At 46.1% G+C, this 21,424-nt stretch overlaps 1 protein-coding gene across 5 annotated transcripts in view; it reads right to left on the bottom strand.

Annotated features, from left to right (window-relative positions):
* The window catches only part of LOC107376413 (cullin-9), an 83,128-nt gene extending 72,947 nt beyond the window's left edge, over nucleotides 1-10,181 (bottom strand). For all 5 annotated transcript variants that reach the window (XM_070542802.1, XM_070542804.1, XM_070542805.1 and 2 more), the window contains exons 1-2: nucleotides 10,024-10,181; nucleotides 5,556-6,251 (exon numbers count right to left, since the gene is read on the bottom strand). In XM_070542802.1, coding sequence (XP_070398903.1) covers nucleotides 5,556-6,251; nucleotides 10,024-10,144 — 817 coding nt within the window. In that variant the 5' untranslated portion in view covers nucleotides 10,145-10,181. The remainder of the gene's footprint in view (nucleotides 1-5,555; nucleotides 6,252-10,023) is intronic.
* Nucleotides 10,182-21,424: the final 11,243 nt, after the last annotated feature.

Here is a 21,424-nt window from a genome sequence, read left to right as displayed (position 1 = left end):
GAAGTGTGATCTCCCGACACGGGGGACAGAATATTTCAGGGGAACACAATTTCTCACAACACCTGACCTCCCGGCTGACGTCACCTTTCCTCCATGTGTGAATGGTGACAGCTTTAAGATCTATCAGAAATAGCTTGCTTCCTTCAGAACTGGTAGGTTGATAAAAGTCATGAGTTTAATGCTTTTTTTTAAAAGAGATCAGGTAGCTTGTTTTAAGCTTTGTGTGAGTTAGGCTACACAGGTTCGAAATTGATTATGCAGCCTAACTCATGAGTGGGCCACCGTAGCTGCAATACTTTCTCTGAACTGCATGGCGCTAAAGAGTCGCATTTTTTCATCATGATTTCAATGGATTTCACACATGGGGCCTTTAAGATTTACTTTCCCTTTTGACTGAATTGTTGCTGCAGCATGTAGGTGTCATCCTGGACATGATCATCCTGAGAGTTGTAGGTGAAAACAGCTGGACTCTTCTGGTTATGTTGAAGATATTTTGCCTCTCATCCTAAGGTGGTTTTACGGGAACGCTACGCAGCCCAAAACAGCTCTATAGCGTGGTTTGAATCAGCCCATCTGAGCGTAGTTTTATTCCCATGCCAGCTCCATGACAGAAAGTAGGTGCGGGGGGAGGGGGGCCGTGTCAGTCGCGCGCGGGGGGGTGGGGAGGTGGGGGGGTTATTTGTGACAAAAGAACATGGGGTGATCAGTAAACAGAGTAAAGTAACCTGAATGCTCCACAGAAACACAACTCAGCTGAAAAATGTTTTATGTCAAGACTCTGAACCAGGAAATGGCTGCAGGCAGTGAAACAGAAAGCGAAAAACTCCAGAGCAACCAGTGACTCCGCCCCCTAGCCAATCAGAGGCCAGAATCACAATGCCGGCCTGACTCATCCTTGCAAGGTACCTCAACGGAGCAGGGACTAAAATAAGGGGTCGGCAACCTTTCCCCATTAAAGAGCAATTTTTACCAGTTTCCCACAGTAAAGAAAACACTGGAGCCACAGCAGCCGCGACGTTGTGGGTGGGTCTACCGGGCCTGGGCCCACCCACTTGCAGTTAGGCCCACCCTAAAGGTTGGTTTATGCTTGACGCATCCGCGAGGTCCGCACGGCTCCGCGCGGAAAAGTTGCGTCATTTTTGCCTCATTTTAACAACCACGCCCCTCCACCGCGCCTCCTCACGGCCCAGAATTTCCGCAACACGCACCTCGGAAAATTTCTAACCACGCGGACGGACGGACACGGAAAAACATGGCGGACCGGCAAGAACTAGTATGGCAGAGGTTTGTAAATACAGATATTTGTATGATTCAGCTCTCAAAGATCACCGTGATCAACATGTTGTTAATAATTCTTGGAGAGAAATAGCTCGAACTGTCGGAAAAGACGAGGACGCTGTTAAAAAATGCTGAAATGCCATGTTGTAAACAGTAATTTCTACTTCTACTATGGTGTAGTGTTGGGTGCATGCCGTAGAGCTCCATGCTGCCCCGTTCAGTTTGGGAGAATATTGGCTCACCGCAGAGACGAGCCGCACGAACCATAAAAGCTGCGAGGTGTGAAGCGCGTTCCATCCGCGAGCCGCATCACCTCGCGGAAAGTGAATGCGTCAAGCATAAAACAAGCTTTAAGACAGCTGAGAGCTGCTTTAACCAATCACAACCACAGGTCGCAGACCGGTCACTCATGTACCTCAAAGTGATCTTTCAAGAGAAGATAATTAATAAAACAATTTGTATAAAATTAATCCAGAAGCTGTAGTCCGTCTGTGCCGACATATTGGTATTTTTCACCCCGTTAGTGGTTTTATTGCTGAGCAGGAGCCGCATTTTAACATGTAACACGTTTCTTTTTAAAACGCGTTTAAACTCTTCAGAACACAAATCCAGGCTAAGTCTCATTGGATTGTTGTAACGTTGTACTGAGGGAAACTTTACATTAAACAATGTTGAAAAGTAGGGCTGCACGATACTAGGAAAACCTGCGATATTCGATAACAGTGCTCAATATTGCGATATCGATATTACTCACGATAAATGAACAAATACTAAAGTATGCAGTGTTGATGTCGTCTGGCGTGTGACGTCTGCTCTGGGTTCAAAGCAAACAAAAACTAATGCATGAATTCCATTACAACATAACATTTTTATTGCAAAAATATGCAGCTGCACCTGCTACTGTATTAGCAGCAAAACAACAAACTGCATGCATGCAGTTTCTCAGTGACTTTAAAACATCACCTCCACCATAAAACCTTTTCTGATGCTCCAAATACAGAAAAACATCCCTTACCAGGGTTTCTGAATAAATAAAAAAATCAGAAAATAAGTTTGAATGTTAAATAATAGTTAACATCACTTAAATGCAACAGCAAATTCTCTCATTGCTACTGAGCATTCTCTCCACTTATGTGGTTATGATATAAGGCTGTTGCTGCTATTGGGAAGTGAACTGTGCTGGGCCAAACTAGGAGAATATTAAGATTTTCTGAGGGAAAGAGAAAAACAATCGTCTACCTTTCAGAAGAGGAACTGGCAAAAAAACTACATGGAAAATATGTGAAAATGTTTGTTTTTAACCCCAAATTGAACAAGTTTACCTGGATCTCAAAAAGCAGCTCAGATGATGAAACTGCAACTATGATTCTGATAACAAGCTAACAAATTGAACTAGCTCCTCTAAAATAACCGGCTAGCAGAGCTTCTGACTGACAGTTTATGTGCAGCAGCAAATCAACTTTCCTGATTAACAAGGTTATAAAAGCTCATAAAGGAAAAATCACTTTGATGTGTGGGGGAACTTTTCCAGGCCCTCTTTAGCAGGGTGGGACTGGGAGGAGAGTGCTGTAGCCTTTTAGCTGGAAGCTAACCGCAGCCTGGGGCTAATGGTGGGTTGGTTCACCGGCATGTGTTGGAGTCAGCCCGGTTACTATCAGCTGCTTTATGGAAAGCCAAAACCGCCGAAATACGCCACTTTCCCAACCCGTCTAGTTAAGAGATGGCGAAAAAACATGTTTTGGTACCAGGCTGTAAACATGTTTATTTCTGCTGTGAAATTGGTATTTATGAGGATTTGCTCGCTTCTGACACCAGCCCCCAGCGGATGAGGGTGGAACTGCAACTTTTGGTACTTCCGGTTGGGCACAATTTTTGAGCCGCATTGTGGGGGCTTGGTTTTCTCTCATTTATCAATAACTTCAAATAAACACATGAGTAATCCTAGCCCTCACTTATCAACATAGAAAATAAATATGAGAATATCTCAAATTTCTGAGTATGGAAAAAAAATTACATTCTAGTCCCCACTTATCAGCAGATTAAAAAATAAATCGTCCCAATTTATGGGACCACAAAAGTAAACAGAGCACTAACTCTCCTAACAAAGACCAAAAAAAACTATACAAAAGTGCATCTCAAACCTGTAACATGCCAAACATTTGAGTTCCTGGAATCGATTCTGAATCTTTATAAACAAGAATCCCGATTCAGACTTGAATCGATTTTTTTCAGCACCTCTATTAAACGAGATTTAAAAACCGCCAATGATGGAGCCTGTCGAACTATAATGCGTAGAGTTCCACAGCTATGGGGCAGCATGTACAAATACTCCTTCACCCTGTGATTTGTAATGCATCCAGGGAGTGCAAAGCAGCAGGTCAGCAGATTTCAACGTGCGCATGGGTACATAGGGAGTGAGCAGGTCAGAGCGATAGGGAGATGCCAGGTCGTTGAGTGCTTTAAAGACATCACGATAAGAGTCAGAAATTTTGATAACGATACATTTTTGATTTATTGCCCAGCCCTACTTACACCCAACCAACCAAAACACAGACCCAAGCATGCTCTGTCACCAAGCCCCCCCCCCCTTTCAAACCTAAACAGATAGCCATGTAGGGTTGGTCATCGAGAATCGAGCATCGATTGGAACCGGTTCCAAATGTTCATTTTTCCCAGAATCGCTCAACGTTTTTTATTTCGATTCCTAGTGTGCCGACGAAAGAGGAATCCGCGGCCGATCTCCGTGAAAAATAAACGTGATCTGCAAATTGTGATCAACGCTTTTCAGAGCTGATCACACCAGCTGTCTGTGTGCAGCACCGAGTCCCCCCTCCCACACCCGGTGCACAGCAGCCAAATATAAATGTGTCTGCCGAACTTTTACTCCGTAATGTTAACTTTTACTCCTGCAGTGTAGAGGAAACTTGCTGAAATACGTCAACACGGTGGATTTAATAGAAGCTTAAAGAACAAACTCTGGACGGTGTGAGGTGAGTTTGTCTCACTGCAGAAATAAAAACACACACGGAGCGTCAGCAGTCAGACACGTGAGCGTCAGAAGGCTGAACAATAGCCTGCAGACTAATTAAAGTCATCATGCTAGAGCAGCTTCTCTGTGGTGGACCACACCAGCTTCTGCCACAATAAATAATTATAATAATAATAATAATAATAAATCACACACAAAGCTGTGAACATTTTAATTTCCTTTCTGAACTATTTCTGTTGAGAGTTTTAATGTTTAAAATCTGTTAGATTGTTACTGACAGCAGCTACATTTAAGTTTCACTTTCTGTTCTGACTGAATGCTGCTGCAGCATGGAGGTGTAGTTCTCAGGCATCCTGGACATGATCATCCTGAGAGTGTTAGCTGAAAACAGCTGGACGTTTCTGGATATGTTGGAGACATTTAGCCTCTCATCCCAGAGGCTTCTTCCAGACTTTGGTTGTGGTCAGAAACAAACACACTGGTTGTGCTGCAAGCCTTTTTCTTTTTTCTCCAAAACATGTTTTTGTCTAAATGAAGGTGATGTTGTTGTTCATAGAGTTAAAATTCATGTTGAAGTTAAGAATATTTCATCAAGTAGGACCTGTGGTTAGGTGGCTCATGTAAAACATATCATGTCTTCAAAGAATCGGAATCGGGAATCCATAAGAACTGGAATCGAAACGAGGAATTGGAATCGGAATCGTTTAAAATCAAACGATGCCCAACCCTACAGCTATGTGACCTTAACAAGATGTTGCAGCAAAGAGTTGGAAGAAATTATCCCACAAAGGTTACAGTAGTTCACCAGTGTGGCGATATTTTCACTCTTACAAGTCTGACAAAACCAAACAATGGTTTGCAACATTTACAGAGTATCAATAAAAACCAAGTCTGGTAATGCAACCAACTTGTTTTATCAAAAGGTAACGACAAAAAATGGCCAGGGCTGCACTTAAAACTTTACTACATTTTTCATAGCATTTTCAATAATTACTGACATCGACTGATACGATTTTTTTTATCAATATGATTTTTTCCGTATCGTCCAGCCCTACTCATACCCCAGCTACGTAAGCAGGAACTAGAAAAACTGGGAACAGAACCCTAAGACTCAACAAGAGTAGTTAAAGAAACAGCTGATGTTCCACGGCATAGGGTGGTCTAACCACACAACAGGGTGGTGTGGTTTTTCTACTCAGCTGTGACACAGGTTTTTTTTTAAACATGAGTTTAAGGATTTGAGTTTTCTAGGGGACCCTGAAGGCAACAGTGCTAATTAATTTTTTACCTGCATCATGTGAGGCGAGCGCCCGCAGCATCTTGCCGGCGCTGCGTCTCGTCTGCGTCTCCTTGTTGCACAGCAACTCCATCAGCAGGTTGAGGGCACCAGTCTCCTTGAAGACACCTACAAGTGAGCCGATACTGGCATAAGCGCTCAGCACGTGGATGGTGTGCATGATGTTGATGGAGAAGTCACTCTTCTTAGCCATCTGTTTCCTGGCTCGACACACCAGGTTCATCACATCCTGCTTCATGTCCAACAGCTCTACCTCATCAAAGGTCACGTCTGTTGGAAACTCGCCTCCGCTCCTCTGGCTCCCATCTGCCACCTCGCCTTCCTGCAACTTCTCCTGCTGGAGGGGGCGCTGTGAGTCTGTTTTCCTCTTGCCAAGAAGGGTGGGGCAATTAGCATACACATCCTCCATTGACATCCACATCAAGATGTTCTCCGGTTTGGTTTCTCCAGAGGTGGAGCCACTGGATCCACCCACCCCTGAGCCGGCACTGCCCGCTCCACTCGACTCGCTTGCTCCGCCCCCAGAGACGGACCCATCTTCAATGGTAACCAGGCACCAGCGAATGAGGTACTCCGTTTGTCCGTCGTGGGTGCGGCGCTGGCGGATCAGCTCCTCGGGATATGCCTGTAGCCTGGGGCTGAGCTGGACCAGCAGGTTCCCGTTGCGGCGTTCGCCCACCATGGTTGCTATGGAGACGAGAGCAGACATCAGACATCAGGGTATATGTATAACTGAGCTAAGTATAGTTGCCAGTATCATTGTTACATATCGGCCCACATTTTCTTACGAGTGTATCTCTAGTATGAATCAACCAAAAAAAAAAACAGAAAAGCATCTGATTCTAATTCATTCAGTTTTCATTTTGGACTCAACAGACCTGTGGAGGGAAGCTGCCTCCCTAGGCCAGGGGTATTTAACTTTGGTCCTGGAGGGCCAGCACGTTTTAGTGGTTTCTCTGCTCCAACACGCTTGACTGAGTGGTTGAATAACCTGCAGCAGCTCATCAGGCTTTGCAGAAGCCTGTTAATCACCTGCTGATTGAGATCTGGGGTCTCATTTATCAAACATTGCGTAGAATCTTTTCCAAAACCGTACTTAAGCTCAGCAAAAAAAATGTACTTACGCCAAGTAGGATTGTGATCTATCAAACATGGAGTACGCACAACTGCGTGCAATCTCCGCTTCATAAATCGGAGACTAACGAGAATGTTTCTCAGCTGCATTTTAGTCACGTCCCGCCCTCACCACGCCCACTTACTGCCATAAATAGTCAATGCAAAGTGCCTTGTGGATCTCATGCATATACATAAGCCGGTTGTTGCAGCACTCCGCCAATGACATGGTGACTGTAGATCAAGGCAAATCAAGGAAGCGCTATTTCACAGAAGCAGGAATTGAGGTACCTGTGGGTGAGGTGGAGAAATGAAAGGAAGTACTTTTGCAAATCAAATAAGAGAAAATCCACCAAGTGGCACAGTGTTGCTGAAGCCGTCAATGTTGTGAATTCTTCAGAGAGATCTGTGGCGGATATAAAAAAATGGTCCAATCGGGATTCGATCCCCAGACTCTCGGGCGAAAGTCATGCGCACTTACCAGTCACCCAAACAGAGATTTCCCCTGTACAACTAGCCAGGGCGCATGATCAATTGGGTCACAGTGACAGGACACTGTCACAGACGCATGACATTCTGTCTTAATCAGTCCCCCTGCTGATATTCTGCATTCTGTATTCTGTGCTTCAGACTGTGTGTGTGGGTGCGCGCGTGTGTGTGTGCGCATGCGAGTGTGTGCGCACACGTGTGTGTGCGTGTGGGGGGTCTTATTCTGTGTGAAAACAAAGCAGTACTAGTGATAATGCTGCAGGATTTCATAATTGTATCCTTAGCAGCAGCAGCGCTGCAGGTGCTCTCCATGTCCAAAATGTGAGTAAGCCAGGTCCTTAGTCAACTTAAAGTTGCGCACATTTTTCTGCTAAGTTTTCTTTCATAAATCCCAAAGTTTGCGTGGAAAGTTGCTTACTAGGGTTGTCACGGTAACTGGTATAGCGGTAAACCCCGGTAAAAAAGTTGACAATAAAAATAACCGTCCAGTTTTTAAAAAACTATATTATCTCGGTGGGTTTACCGTGGCCGCGGTTTCGGCGCGATGACCCTTACCAGCCACCGTCGCTTCAGCTGAAGTTCCCGCGGCGCGCACACGCACTTTTTAGTTTGCAACGGCACCAAAACTTTGAAGCTGAAATAATGGCCGAAGGAGGAGACGGCAGCGCCCAGGACATCCATCCGCCCTCAAAGAAGACTAAATCGGAAGTATGGGCATATTTGGGATTTCTGAAAAATGCTGAGGGACAGTTAATAGAAGACTGCTATCCCGTTTGCAGAATGTGCAGGAAACAAGTGTCTGCAGAAGGTAACACTTCGAATCTAATGGCACATCTGTGTGACGATCACCCACGTCTCTACAGCCGGTGCAAGGTAAGTTAACATTAGCATTTTAGCTGAAATGCATGACGTGAGGACTTTTGGTTGAGGGAGAATGCAACGAGTCACTATAGACTGCAGGCGCAGCGTCCTCTGGCAGCATTTAAACCGTGTCACGGACACCCTGTTGCTAGATGAAGCATCTCATTTGTTGATGATGAAGAGAAATATACAATTAGTTCCTTGTCATTGATTTGTTTACTTATTCAATGCCATTTATACTTGAACATTTGGATTTGATTACATAGTGTAGTAGTTATTTTAGTAATTTGTTTAAAGTGGCTATTTATTTTAAATACATATATTTTTTTAAGGTTGACTTGTACAGTGCTCAAGTCAAGTGTGGACTGGAGTTTTAGATTTTCATTTTGATAATGAAGAAAACAAGTATATGAGAAAACAAGTGGTGTTTCTTTGATTTGTTTACATATTGTTTATGTTTTGAATGTTTGGATTTGTATAATTTAAACCTGCACTGACTACTGTAACATGTTCCAGAAAAATAAGCTATTTGTTCCTTTACTTGTGAAAAGTTGCACTTTTGCTAAGGCTTTGTGTTATTTTAGGTTTAATAAACTCTGTTAAACCTTTTCAAAACTATTTCAGTTTGTGTAGAACACGACTATCAATGCTTTCTGAACATATGCAACACCGTTTAAAAAATACCGCGAAAATACCGAAAACCGTGATAATTTTGGTCACAATAACCGTGAGGTTAAATTTTCATACCGTGACAACCCTATTTTCCGACCCGTTTTGTGCGTAAGCAAGCTTGATAAATGAGGCCCCAGGTGTGTTGAAGCAGGTTAAAACTGCTTGCTGCCGTGTCCGGCAGACACTGAGAAGCTTGAAGAATACCTCGCGAAAAAACTCTAAAATATGAACGTTTAATTCCCCCGTGACTCGAGGAGTTAAAAGATGCGCAGCAAGCGTTTTATTTGTGGACGGAAATGACAGGAAACGTGGGGTTAGAGGTGGCGAGCGCATGAAGAAGTGGAGGAGAATGAGAGACAAATTTGTCCGTGTTAAAAAGTATTTTATATAAAAAACAACAAAATAAAAACACACCATCTTGGACCGGATACATGACAGGATACCACAGAACAGCGCTACGCCCTCTGTGGTCCTGCCGGGCAATTGTTTTGCAACACTCTCCAGGAGAAGGAGAAGTAAGAGCAAAACGCTTCCGTCAATCCGTGCGTGTCTGTCCCTTGCAGAGCTGACGGAGAAGCATGAACCAGGCATAAAAAGTGCTGGACACCGGTCCTCCAGGCCCGGAATCGCATACCCCTGCCCAAGGCTGTGATCGTCTACACAACCTTACATGATGAGACTTTCCTAACCGAGATGTTCCATCGGTCTGGAGAACCTGTGTGTTAGCTTAGTACAGACTGACGGACCCAAAAACCAGTTTCTATAAAACAACCAGGTAACCCAGCAACAGCGTGAAGTTGCGGTTCTTCATCAGGACTTGGTCTAACGTGGTCTGGAGTCAGACGGTTTTGTTTTCACCTTCAACAACGTTATTGACACGGACACGTCTTCACTTCCTTTAACTGGTTAACCCGCCAGCTGCTAGTTTACCGTTAACCTGGTTACCAAAACGGTCCACCAGCTTCGGTTCGGCAGGCTCGGATCGGCTGTCTGAGGCTTCTCCGCTCCGCTGTCACTTGTTGCGTTAGTTCTGCTCGAACTGCCGGTAACGGGCCCGCTGAAATCCAAAGTCTGGACTTGGTTCCGGCAGACTCAGTGGGTATCAGGTTGGCCCACAGGTACTCAGAATGGGTCAGATGATACCTAAACCTGCTAAACCGCTAGCACACGCGCTTTCTGTGGCGCGAACACTTTGAACAAGCCGTTTATTGAAGTAGTTTGGTGGGCTGACTGTGACCCGCCGCAGCAGGCCTACCGCTCCGCCCCGCTACTAACGACTTGGTGGGCAAACACTCCGGCCCAGTCTTCCGGTTCCCGGTCTTACCTGCCAAGTCACAGACCTTCACCCGCTTGCGCAGTCTCCTTTTCCGTCTCAACCTGTCGTTTCCCAGCCTGGTGGTCTGAGTTCGCTCGCTTACAGCCGCAGATCCGCGCTTGACGTGCATCTGCGCACTGTGATAGGATAGAACCACGTGACAGGTAGGTTCTTCTTCTACAGCTCGATGCTGCCAGCAGGTGTTAGTGTAGAGCTTCTCCTGCTGTTCAGGAGTGGAGCTGCAGGAGCTCAGTCTCCTGGGCCCCCCAGCACTAAAACCTCTGACTGAAGTCAGGGTTCAAGCTTTATTGCCACCAAAACTTTATTTAGAATTGCATAGTTTTTTGTTTTGTGTTCAAATGTTTTTACTAACAAAACATGGAACATTACAATAACCATTCATAACTTGAATTGAAAGCAGACAAGTGCAGCTGAAATAATGAAAAGGATGAGAATGCGTTACCACCAAGCTCGCTGTGGCCCAGCTGTTTGCCTGGTAACTGCCAGTTTCCTGTGGGAGGCCAGGGCTTGGCTGGTCTCAAATAAAGTGTTTGGTTGACATTTTGGTAAGACTTTTTTTTTTTTGGATGTTACTGGTAGTGTTGGAGAAATCAAAGCTTTCCAAACCATTGAACCAATATGAAGCAAATGATTTGAAATTTTTCCGTGTTGTGAACCATTTGAAGCCAATAAAACGAGTGACATCTGCTGGCAGCGTAGAACACAAAAGGCAATAAATGTGGAAATAGATTTATGTCCAAATCGGTCCGTTTCTGTCGTTTAAAATCTTAATATTGTTGTATTACAGAGTGACTGTCCAGCAAAAAATACAATACAGCAGCAAACATCGACTCTGGAGTTTTGAATAGGTATGGGTCAGAGAAGATGAAAACTTCTACGATCCAATGCTTCATTCTTTCATTCTGATCATGGGGATGACTATTGAAACCTACCCCACCGGCCTTGCTCCGGGGATTTGCCTCATAACACTTCCCTCTGATCAGTTGACCACACCCCCATTGCACCCTTAATCTGCACTTCACCCAAGTCCGCAGCAATGCGGACCTCGGGCAAGGGTATTACCCATAAGTAACAGCCCTGACTTAAACCCAATTGAGCATCTCTGGAGAGACCTATAAATGGCTGTCCACCAACATTCACCATTCAACCTGACAGAACTGGAGAGAATCTGCAAGAATGGCAGAGGATCCCCAAATCCAGGTGTAAGGAACTTGTTTCATCTTTACCCAGAAAATTCATGGCTGTATTAACTCAAAGTGGCGCTTCTACTAAATACTGACCAAAGGGTCTGAATATTTAGGAGAATATGATATTTCAGTTTTACTTTTAGAATAAATCTGCAAACATTTCATAAATTATGTGGTTTTCTGTCAATTTGGGGTGCTGTGTGTACATACATGAGGAAAAAATGAATTTGATTGATTTGAGCAAATGACTGTAATATAACATCCATCCATCCATTTTCAGCCGCTTATCCGCAGTCGGGTTGCAGGGGCAGTAGCCTAAGCAGAGAGGCCCAGACTTCCCTCTCCCCAGCTTCTTCGGCCAGCTCCTCCAGGGGAATCCTAAAGCCGGGCGTACACTGTGCGACTTTTTCACTCGTAGCACTCAGCTTCAGCTCAAACACGACTTCCTCGCAGGGCAGATCTCACGAGTCATGTGCTCACACTGTACGACCCAGTTCTCGCATGCGACCTGACTGCTCACACTGTATGTCTGGTAGCAGCACGTCGGCCCTAAAAATATGCTAAAAATAGCAGTTTTTACTCAACACGTCAGACTTTTTTGTTTTGCCTGTTGATCTCCGGGAGTGCTGCAGGAGGACACACAGGGATTTACGGGGGTTGGATGAGGAAAACGAAATAAATAAAGTAAATCTTTGTCTTGTGATCAGTTTAATTTGACATGAACACGACAAACACGCTTTCTTGACAATCTTTGTGAGTAAAAAATCGTGTAGAAATTAAAACGAACAACGTGTGTTATTAGGGAAATAGCAGGCAAGCGGTGTTGATGCAGGATTGTGCACGCGCCGTGAGCGGTTCTGATACATTTTGGGTCGCAGCTGCTCGCAGCGCCGCTTCAACAGTGCGATACCCTCACGAGGGACGAGCGGAATATTAAACACGCCAGAAGAACGTGCAAGCTCACGACTGCTGATCGGCAGCTGGTCACGTGGTGTTAATCGCCTCTCGTAACCCCCTGTACACTACACGACGCTCAGCGCAAAACTCGCCCCAATCTTGTGGATTCTCGCACAAGTGGAAAATCAGCTCAAAAAAGTGAAAAAGTCGCACAGTGTACGCCCGGCTTTAGGTGTTTCTTGGCCAGCCAAAAGGCCGCTTGTATCTGTAATCTCATTATTTCAATCACTACCCAAAACTTGTGACTATAGGTGAGGGTAGGAACATAGATCAATCAAGAGCTGCGACTTCCAGCTCTCTTCACCACGACAGACCAGCACAACACCCACAGTTCCGTAGATGCAAATGCCTATTGATCTCATGCTACATCTTACCCTCACTCATGAACAAGACCCTAAGATACTTGAACTCCTCCACTTGAGGCAGGACTTCTTCCCTGACCTGGATTCTACCCTTCTCCGATTCAAGACCATGGTCTCGGATTTAGAGGAGCTGATTCTCATCCCAGTCGCTTCACTTGGCTGCAAACCACTCCAGCAAAAGCTGGACATCAGAGTCCAACTCTCACCTAAAACAAGCTTGACTTACTGCCGGCAATGTGGACCAAGCTATGACACCGGTCATACAGGGACCTAACAGACTGTTTCAAAGTGCCTGGTACCCCATACTCCCGGAGTACCCCCCACAGTGACCCCAGGGGATGTGATCGAACACCTTCTCTAAATCCACAAACCACATGTAGATTGGTTAGGCAAATTCCTATGCACCCTCCAGGACCCCCCTAAGGGTATAGCGTTGGTCCACGGTTCCACAGCCTGGACGAAAACCACACTGCTCCTCCTGAATCCAAGGTTTGACAATCTGGCTGACCCTCCTCTCCAGAACCGCTGAATAGACCTTATCAGGGAGGCTCAGGAGTGTGAGACTCCTGTAGTTGGAACACACCTTGTGGTCCTTCTTTTTAAAAGGGGGATCACCACCCCAGTCTGCCAGTCCAGTGGGACTGCCCCTGATATCCACGCAATATTGCAGAACCGCAGCAACCAACATACCCCCACAACATTCAGAGCCTTAAGGAACTTTGGGAGAATCTCATCCACCCTTGGGGCCTTGCCACCAAGGTGTTTCTCGACCACCTCAGTGACTTCTGCCCACAAAACTGTAGGGTCCAACTCAACTTTCTTCTACGATTTCTCTCTTAATTGCATTATTTCCTGCTTTTTCATCAATTAATTAAATTTTTTTCTAATTGTTTTTCTCCCAAGAAGAAGCTACAATGGTGTTCTGCTGAGCTGTGGTGGCCTCATGCTATCGGCTTGAACACTGCTGCTAACCACTTATGTATTCTCTCTCTCCTGATTATTTTTTACTGTCTTTGACTTTGAATGTGCTACTACTAGTTTACCTGTTGAATTAATTATAGATTCACTAAGATAAGGATAATAAAGTTTATCTCTTACTAAATAGAATATTTGCTAAGAAATCACCATATAGCCATAGAATAGAACATATGGCCATAGAATAGAATTACTACTTTGTGTGTGTGTGTGTGGTGTGTGTGTGTGTGTGTGCGTGCGTGCGTGCGTGCGTGCGTGAGTGTGTGTGTGTGTGTGTGTGTGTGTGTGTGTGTGTGTGTGTGTGTGTGTGTGTGTGTGTGTGTGTGTGTGTGTGTGTGTGTGTGTGTGCTCTGTCTTCTCAATCCCCAGTGAGTCATGGTGGATGGCTGCTCATACTGAACCAGGATCCTCTGGAGGTTTCTTCCTGTTAAAAGGGAGTTTTCCTCTCGACTGTCGCTAAATGCTTGCTTAGAATGAGGATTGCTGTTAAGACTCTGACTCTACTCAGTGACTGAATGCAATTTGCTGGGTTCCTTATATAGGAAACTTATTTCTGATTGGCTTAATGAACTGACCTGTATTGGAATGTTTATTATGTGAAGTGCCTTGAGACAACTCTTGTCATGATTTGGTGCTATATAAATAAACTTGAATTAAATAGAATTGACTTTGGATAAAAATGGAAGGTTAGATATTGGTCTATAATTCATTGGATCACCTGGATCCAGAAAAGGTTTCTTAAGTAAAGGTTTGATTACAGCAACCATAAAATCCTGTGGTACATATCCATTTACTAAGGATAGATTGATTATATCTAGAATTGAGGCAGTAACCAAAGGAAATGCATCTTTAAATAATTTGGTTGGGACTGGATCTAAAATGCAAGTTGAATGTTTAGATTAAACTAATATTTTTAATAACTCTGAAAGCTCAACTGGATCAAAACAGTTCAAACACAGATGAGGTTCTACAGTTACCTCTGATGCTGCCTCACTTACTGAGGAAGAATAAATCGCATTAGGGAGGATGCTAATGATTTTGTTTGTAATAGAATTAATTTTACTTGTGAAAAATCCCATAAAGTCGTTGCTGCTGAGGCCTAAGGGAATATATGGTTCAGAGCTATGATTCTGTGTAAGTTTGGCAACTGTACTGAAGAGAAATTTTGGATTATTCCTATTCTCCTCAATTAGCGATGAAAAATAAGCAGTTCTAGCTTGTCGAAGCTTATTTTTATAAAGCACAACACTATATTTCAGGATAAGTAGGACTCCTCCTGGTGTGTAGAGTGCCACATTCTCAACAATTTTCTAGAGTTTTGTTTTATAGTTCGTAAATGAGAATTAAACCAGGGAGCCAACTTCCTGTGCTTAATTACCTTCTTTTTTAAAGGGGCAACATCATCTAATGCCACACGTAAAGAAGAAGTAACATTATGAACTAGATCATCAATTTGTGAAGGGCTAGAAATGAAAAAAATTCACTCTTCTACGTTCCTCTGAGATGCTGAGGACAGTAAAGATGGAACAGTTGATTTACAAGATGCAACAGCATTGTCAGATAAAGACCGACTATAGTGAAATTTATGTGGGCAATGGTGGCACAGTAGTTAGGTGCTTGCCCCGTAATCGAAGGTTGCAGGCTCGAGCCTTGCTCAGTTTATTGCTGTTGTTGTGTCCTTAGGCAATACACTTAACCTTAAAATCTAACCCAAAAAGTGGTCAGAGGACTAGATTATGTGGAAATATCGTTATTTCCTCAAACTCTATGCCATAAATCAGCACAAGGTCTAATGGATGATGGCAGGAGTAGGTGGAGCTATGTATTCTTTGGGTAAAATCAATTGAGTAAGATATTACTAAAGGTTACATTGAGGCTATCATTTTCAATGTCCACATGAATGTTAAAATCCCCCACTACAATGACCTTATCAGCATTTAGCACCAAATCAGATTAAAAAAATCAGAGATCTGATCCAAAAACTCAGAGTAAGGGCCTGGTGGACGATACAAAACTACAAACAAGAGTGGTTTTACAGTTTTGCAATATGGATTAGGAAAACTAAGAATAAGATGTTCAAAAGTAAGTAAGTAAAGTAAATTTTATTTACAGTGGGGCAAAAAAGTATTTAGTCAGCCACCGATTGCGCAAGTTCTCCCACTTAAAATGATGACAGAGGTCAGTAATTTTCATCATAGGTACACTTCAACTGTGAGAGACAGAATGTGAAAAAAAATCCATGAATTCACATGGCAGGATTTTTAAAGAATTTATTTGTAAATCAGGGTGGAAAATAAGTATTTGGTCAATAAAAAAAATTCTACTCAATACTTTGTAACATAACCTTTGTTGGCAATAAAAGAGGTCAGATTACTATAGGGCTTTACCAGGTTTGCACACACAGTAGCTGGTATTTTGGCCCATTCCTCCATGCAGATCTTCTCGAGAGCAGTGATGTTTGGGGCTGTTGCCGAGCAACACAGACTTTCAACTCCCTCCACAGATTTTCTATGGGGTTGAGGTCTGGAGACTGGCTAGGCCACTCCAGGACTTTCAAATGCTTCTTACGGAGCCACTCCTTTGTTGCCCGGGCGGTGTGTTTGGGATCATTGTCGTGTTGGAAAACCCAGCCACGTTTCATCTTCAAAGCTCTCACTGATGGAAGGAGGTTTTGGCTCAAAATCTCACGATACATGGCCCCATTCATTCTTTCCTTAACACGGATCAGTTGTCCTGTCCCCTTAGCAGAAAAACAGCCTCAAAGCATGATGTTCCCACCCCATGCTTCACAGTAGGTATGGTGTTTTTGGGATGCAACTCAGTATTCTTCTTCCTCCAAACACAACGAGTTGAGTTTATACCAAAAAGTTCTACTTTGGTTTCATCTGACCACATGACATTCTCCCAATCCTCTGCTGTATCATCCGTGTGCTCTCTGGCAAACTTCAGACGGGCCTGGACATGCACTGGCTTCAGCAGCGGAACACGTCTGGCACTGCAGGATTTGATTCCCTGCCGTTGTAGTGTGTTACTGATGGTGACCTTTGTTGCTGTGGTCCCAGCTCTCTGCAGGTCATTCACCAGGTCCCCCGTGTGGTTCCGGGATTCTTGCTCACCGTTCTCATGATCATTTTGACCCCACGGGATGAGATCTTGAGTGGAGCCCCAGATCGAGGGAGATTATCAGTGGTCTTGTATGTCTTCCCTTTTCTGATAATTGCTTCCACAGTAGATTTTTTCACACCAAGCTGCTTGCCTATTGTAGATTCACTCTTCCCAGTCTGGTGCAGGTCTACAATTCTTTTCCTGGTGTCCTTCGAAAGCTCTTTGGTCTTGGCCATAGTGGAGTTTGGAGTCTGACTGTTTGAGGCTGTGGGCAGGTGTCTTTTATACAGATAATGAGTTCAAACAGGTGCCATTAATACAGGTAACGAGTGGAGGTGTAGCGTTATGAAGATCCTATTGTCTGCCCTTAACAGCTGCCCCTTCACACAGTAACAGTGTGCATGAATCGCCAAGGTCGGGTGCTTGTTTCTAAAGCCTGGTTTATGCTTCTCCATCAGCTCCGCAAGGGACAGACACGCACGGATTGACGGAAGCGTTTTGCTCTCATACTTCTCCTTCTCCTGGAGAGTGTTGCAAAGCAATTGCCCGGCAGGACAACAGAGGGCGTAGCGCTGTTCTGTGGTATCCTGTCATGTATCGGTCCAAGATAGTGTGTTTATATTGTGTTTTTTGTGTATATAAGAGACACGGACATATTTGTCACTCATTCTCCCACCTCTTCATGCGCTCCCCACCTCTAAACCCACGTTTCCTGTCATTTCCGTCCACACATAAAATGCTTGCTACACATCTTTTCACTCCTCCAGTCACGGGAGAATTATTAAACGTTCATATTTTTAGAGTTTTTTTGCGAGGTATCCTTCAAGCTTCTCCGTGTCTACCGCTAGTTATCCTCGGCTCTCTTTGCAATGGCGGCGCTGTAAACAACAGCGGTGTCCTGACCAATCACAAGCTTGCGTAATCCGTCTCGTTCGACGGATGTTTAAAAAAGTGGGCTCGACTCCGTACGTACTTGCGTGCCTGCCGGAGCCCTACGCAAAGATGGATAATGGCGTTGCGTGTCTCCGCACTGACGCAGATGGAGAAGCATAAATCAGGCTTAAATGTTTACATTCCAGGAAAGGAGACAGAAGAAGGAAGAAGAACACTTTTCATTAATTAATCAAAGAACTTTATTTGTAATAAAGCTAATCAAAACATATGTTGATCAATAATGATCAGGTGACTGATCTGTGAAATCAAAATGTAATGATTTATGTGTTTAATGAATAAACAGGACTGTGCACCAGACATACTGATCCACAGAACATAAGAACGCATGACACATTGTTCTCATCCAATCAGAGCTTCCGTCTGTTGCAGGGCAGAATCTGGGCTGTTTACTTAAATTGTCCACTTCGATTTGCTAAGGTTTATAAACAACTAAGTTAATAAAACAGAGCAACGCCATTTTAATTCAGCTCCATCTCAGCTCCAATGGAGTTACATCATAGACTCAACGTAGTTTCGACCAGCTCTCAAATCATCATCTCTAAGGGAATTACAGACCGGCCAGCTGTATTTTTCTACTTAAGCTGAGAACTGTCAAGCTGGAAATTCTGTCGTTTGAACAACAAGACGACGGTTCCTTCAAAATAAAAGCTGAACGCGCTGAGACCTGCCACTACTACCTGGAGCTATCCGTAGACGGGTTTTTGTCGTGCTGCCACACTGTTTCATCAGTCCAGTACCATGGAGGTCCAGAGACCTGACATTCCCGATCTGACCACGGGAGTTCCTACATGGTACGTAGACTCAGCAAGATAGCGTTTCATGTCATGAGCTTCTGAAGCCCTCGTGGTTCCTAGTCAAAACATCAGACACCCAGATCCGCCTGCCTCAGCCTGGAGATTCTGAACACACACACACACACACACACACACACACACACACACACACACACACACACACACACACACACACACACACACACACACACACACACACACACACACACACACACACAAAGCAACTTAACCCTCTGATGCATGAATTAAGAACAGTGCTATACTTTCACGTTCAGTATTCCTCAGTCATGTGCAGTGATGCTTTTCATTATTTTTAATGTTACTGGACTTTTTATTTTATTGATCTTTTTTTAATCTGTTCTATGAAAACATGAATAAAATGATCAAAAACAGGTGGAAGTGAGTGCATCCATGGGGAATATTTGAAAAAACTTATGTCTCACTCTCAGGTGCTCTTCAGCATCAAATAAATTGTAGAATATGAGGAAGAAGAACCGGTGATCTGAGGCACTCTGAGGATTTCATTTATTAAACAAGGAAACGCCGATGTGTTGCCGGCGGCAGCGGGGCAGTCCCTGGCACGGCCACGGCGGTGCCGCCCGTCCGATGTGTCGGACAAAGTTGAAATTTTGCTACACCCACACCTAACGTTCTTCTGATATGCAAATATTAAATTCATATTGTATGCATACTTAAAACTTGAATCGAAGTTCATAAAAAGGCTGCAATAATACTCAAAAAAACGGTAAAAAAATCTTACATTCTTCATCATCACAGTGAGACTCAACAGGTGTAGAAGACAGTCCCGCCCCCGTGGTGTCAACAGGTGCCTGTCATGGCTGCAGATATTGTCTCACTGCATCTGGACACGATGATTCAAAAGTAAAATTAATTGGTTAAAGTTGTGAGATACTGTATTGTGTATGTAAACAGCTAGCGAGGGTCCGTCCGTGGACCGTGTGTGGCAGGAGAGGCAGTTAGCAAAAATTGTAACTCAAAAAGTTCCTCTGCCAAATTTATAAAGTCTACGAACCTCTGTGTCAGCGCGCTGCTGAGAGGAACGGAGCTGAGATGAGGATCCAACGCGGAGCAGGAAAACAGGCAGACAGGTGAGCACATTCAAAGGGTTTTAATACTGAAGCATGCTGGACAATGAAACAATGATCCGACACAGTACAAAGAACAGACAGGGTTTAAATACAGGAGGGTTGGGAGCTAAGGTGATTGGGAAACGAGAGGCAGGTGGGAGTAATCAACGAGACACAAGGCTGAACTAAACGGGGAGACATGACCGGGTGTGACAGTACCCCCCCCTCAAGGGGCGGATCCCAGACGCCCACAGGAACGAGGAGCAGGGTGGGAGGAGGGGAACCAGGAGGAAGGGCCCAGAGGAACAGAGGGACCAGCAGAGGGGCAGAGGAGGAGGCGACGACAGGCTCTTGGAGGCCGGCGTCTGAGGCAGAGGAGGAGACGACGAGCTCTGGGGGCCGGCGTCTGAGGCAGAGGAGGAGACGACGGGCCCTTGGAGGCCGGCGCCTGCGGCAGATGAGGAGGCGACGGGCCCTTGGAGGCCGGCGTCTGAGGCAGAGGAGGAGGCGACGGGCCCTTCGAGGCAGGCGTCTGAGGCAGAGGAGGAGACGACGGGCACTGGAAGGACGGCGTCTGAGGCAGAGGAGGAGACGACGGGCACTGGAAGGCCGGCGTCTGAGGCAGAGGAGGAGACGACGGGCACTGGAAGGCCGGCGTCTGAGGCAGAGGAGGAGACGACGGGCCCTTGGAGGCCGGCGCCTGCGGCAGATGAGGAGGCGACGGGCCCTTGGAGGCCGGCGCCTGCGGCAGATGAGGAGGCGACGGGCCCTTGGAGGCCGGCGCCTGCGGCAGATGAGGAGGCGACGGGCCCTTCGAGGCCGGCGCCTGCGGCAGATGAGGAGGCGACGGGCCCTTCGAGGCCGGCGCCTGCGGCAGATGAGGAGGCGACGGGCCCTTCGAGGCCGGCGCCTGCGGCAGATGAGGAGGCGACGGGCCCTTCGAGGCCGGCGCCTGCGGCAGATGAGGAGGCGACGGGCCCTTCGAGGCCGGCGCCTGCTGCAGATGAGGAGGCGACGGGCCCTTCGAGGCCGGCGCCTGCGGCAGATGAGGAGGCGACGGGCCCTTCGAGGCCGGCGCCTGCGGCAGATGAGGAGGCGACGGGCCCTTCTAGGCCGGCGCCTGCGGCAGAAGAGGAGCTCTGCAGGTTGGGCCGGCGACAAAGTCACTGCAGGCTGGACCGGCGACAAAGTCACTGCAGGCTGGGCCGGCGACAAAGTCACTGCAGGCTGGGCCGGCGTTGCCCTCAAAACCACCATCGGAACCGGAGACCGTGGAGACGCCGGGCTGGATGGAGCGTCGGCCTCTTGAGTGCAAAGAGCATCCCCAGACGAGGCAGCAGCGATGTCATCGGACGAGCCAACTTCAGAGGACGAGGCAGCGGCGATGTCATCAGACAAGCCGACTTCGGGGACGTCATCAGAGGACGAGGCAGCGGCGATGTCATCAGACGAGCCGACTTCGGGGACGTCATCAGAGGACGAGGCAGCGGCGATGTCATCAGACGAGCCGACTTCGGGGACGTCATCAGAGGAGGCGGCGACGTCGTCAGACGAGCCGACTTCAGGGACGTCATCAGAGGAGGCGGCGACGTCGTCAGACGAGCCGACTTCGGGGACGTCGTCAGACGGGACGTCATCGGACGTGGCGGCGACATCATCAGAGGAGGCGGCGACGTCATCAGACGGGACGTCATCAGAGGAGGAGGCGACGTCATCAGACGGGACGTCATCAGACGGGACGTCATCGGACGTGGCGGCGACGTCATCAGACGGGACGTCATCAGAGGAGGAGGCGACGTCATCAGACGGGACGTCATCAGAGGAGGAGGCGACGTCATCAGAGGAGGAGGCGACGTCATCAGACGGGACGTCATCAGAGGAGGAGGCGACGTCATCAGAGGAGGAGGCGACGACTTCGGACACGTCGTCATCAGAGGAGGAGGCGACGACTTCGGACACGTCGTCAT

Source organism: Nothobranchius furzeri, chromosome 12 (assembly GCF_043380555.1).
Source record: "Nothobranchius furzeri strain GRZ-AD chromosome 12, NfurGRZ-RIMD1, whole genome shotgun sequence".
NCBI lineage: Eukaryota > Metazoa > Chordata > Actinopteri > Cyprinodontiformes > Nothobranchiidae > Nothobranchius > Nothobranchius furzeri.
The sequence above is the reverse complement of the archived record's forward strand: the minus strand, read 5'-3'. Positions and strand labels throughout refer to the sequence as shown.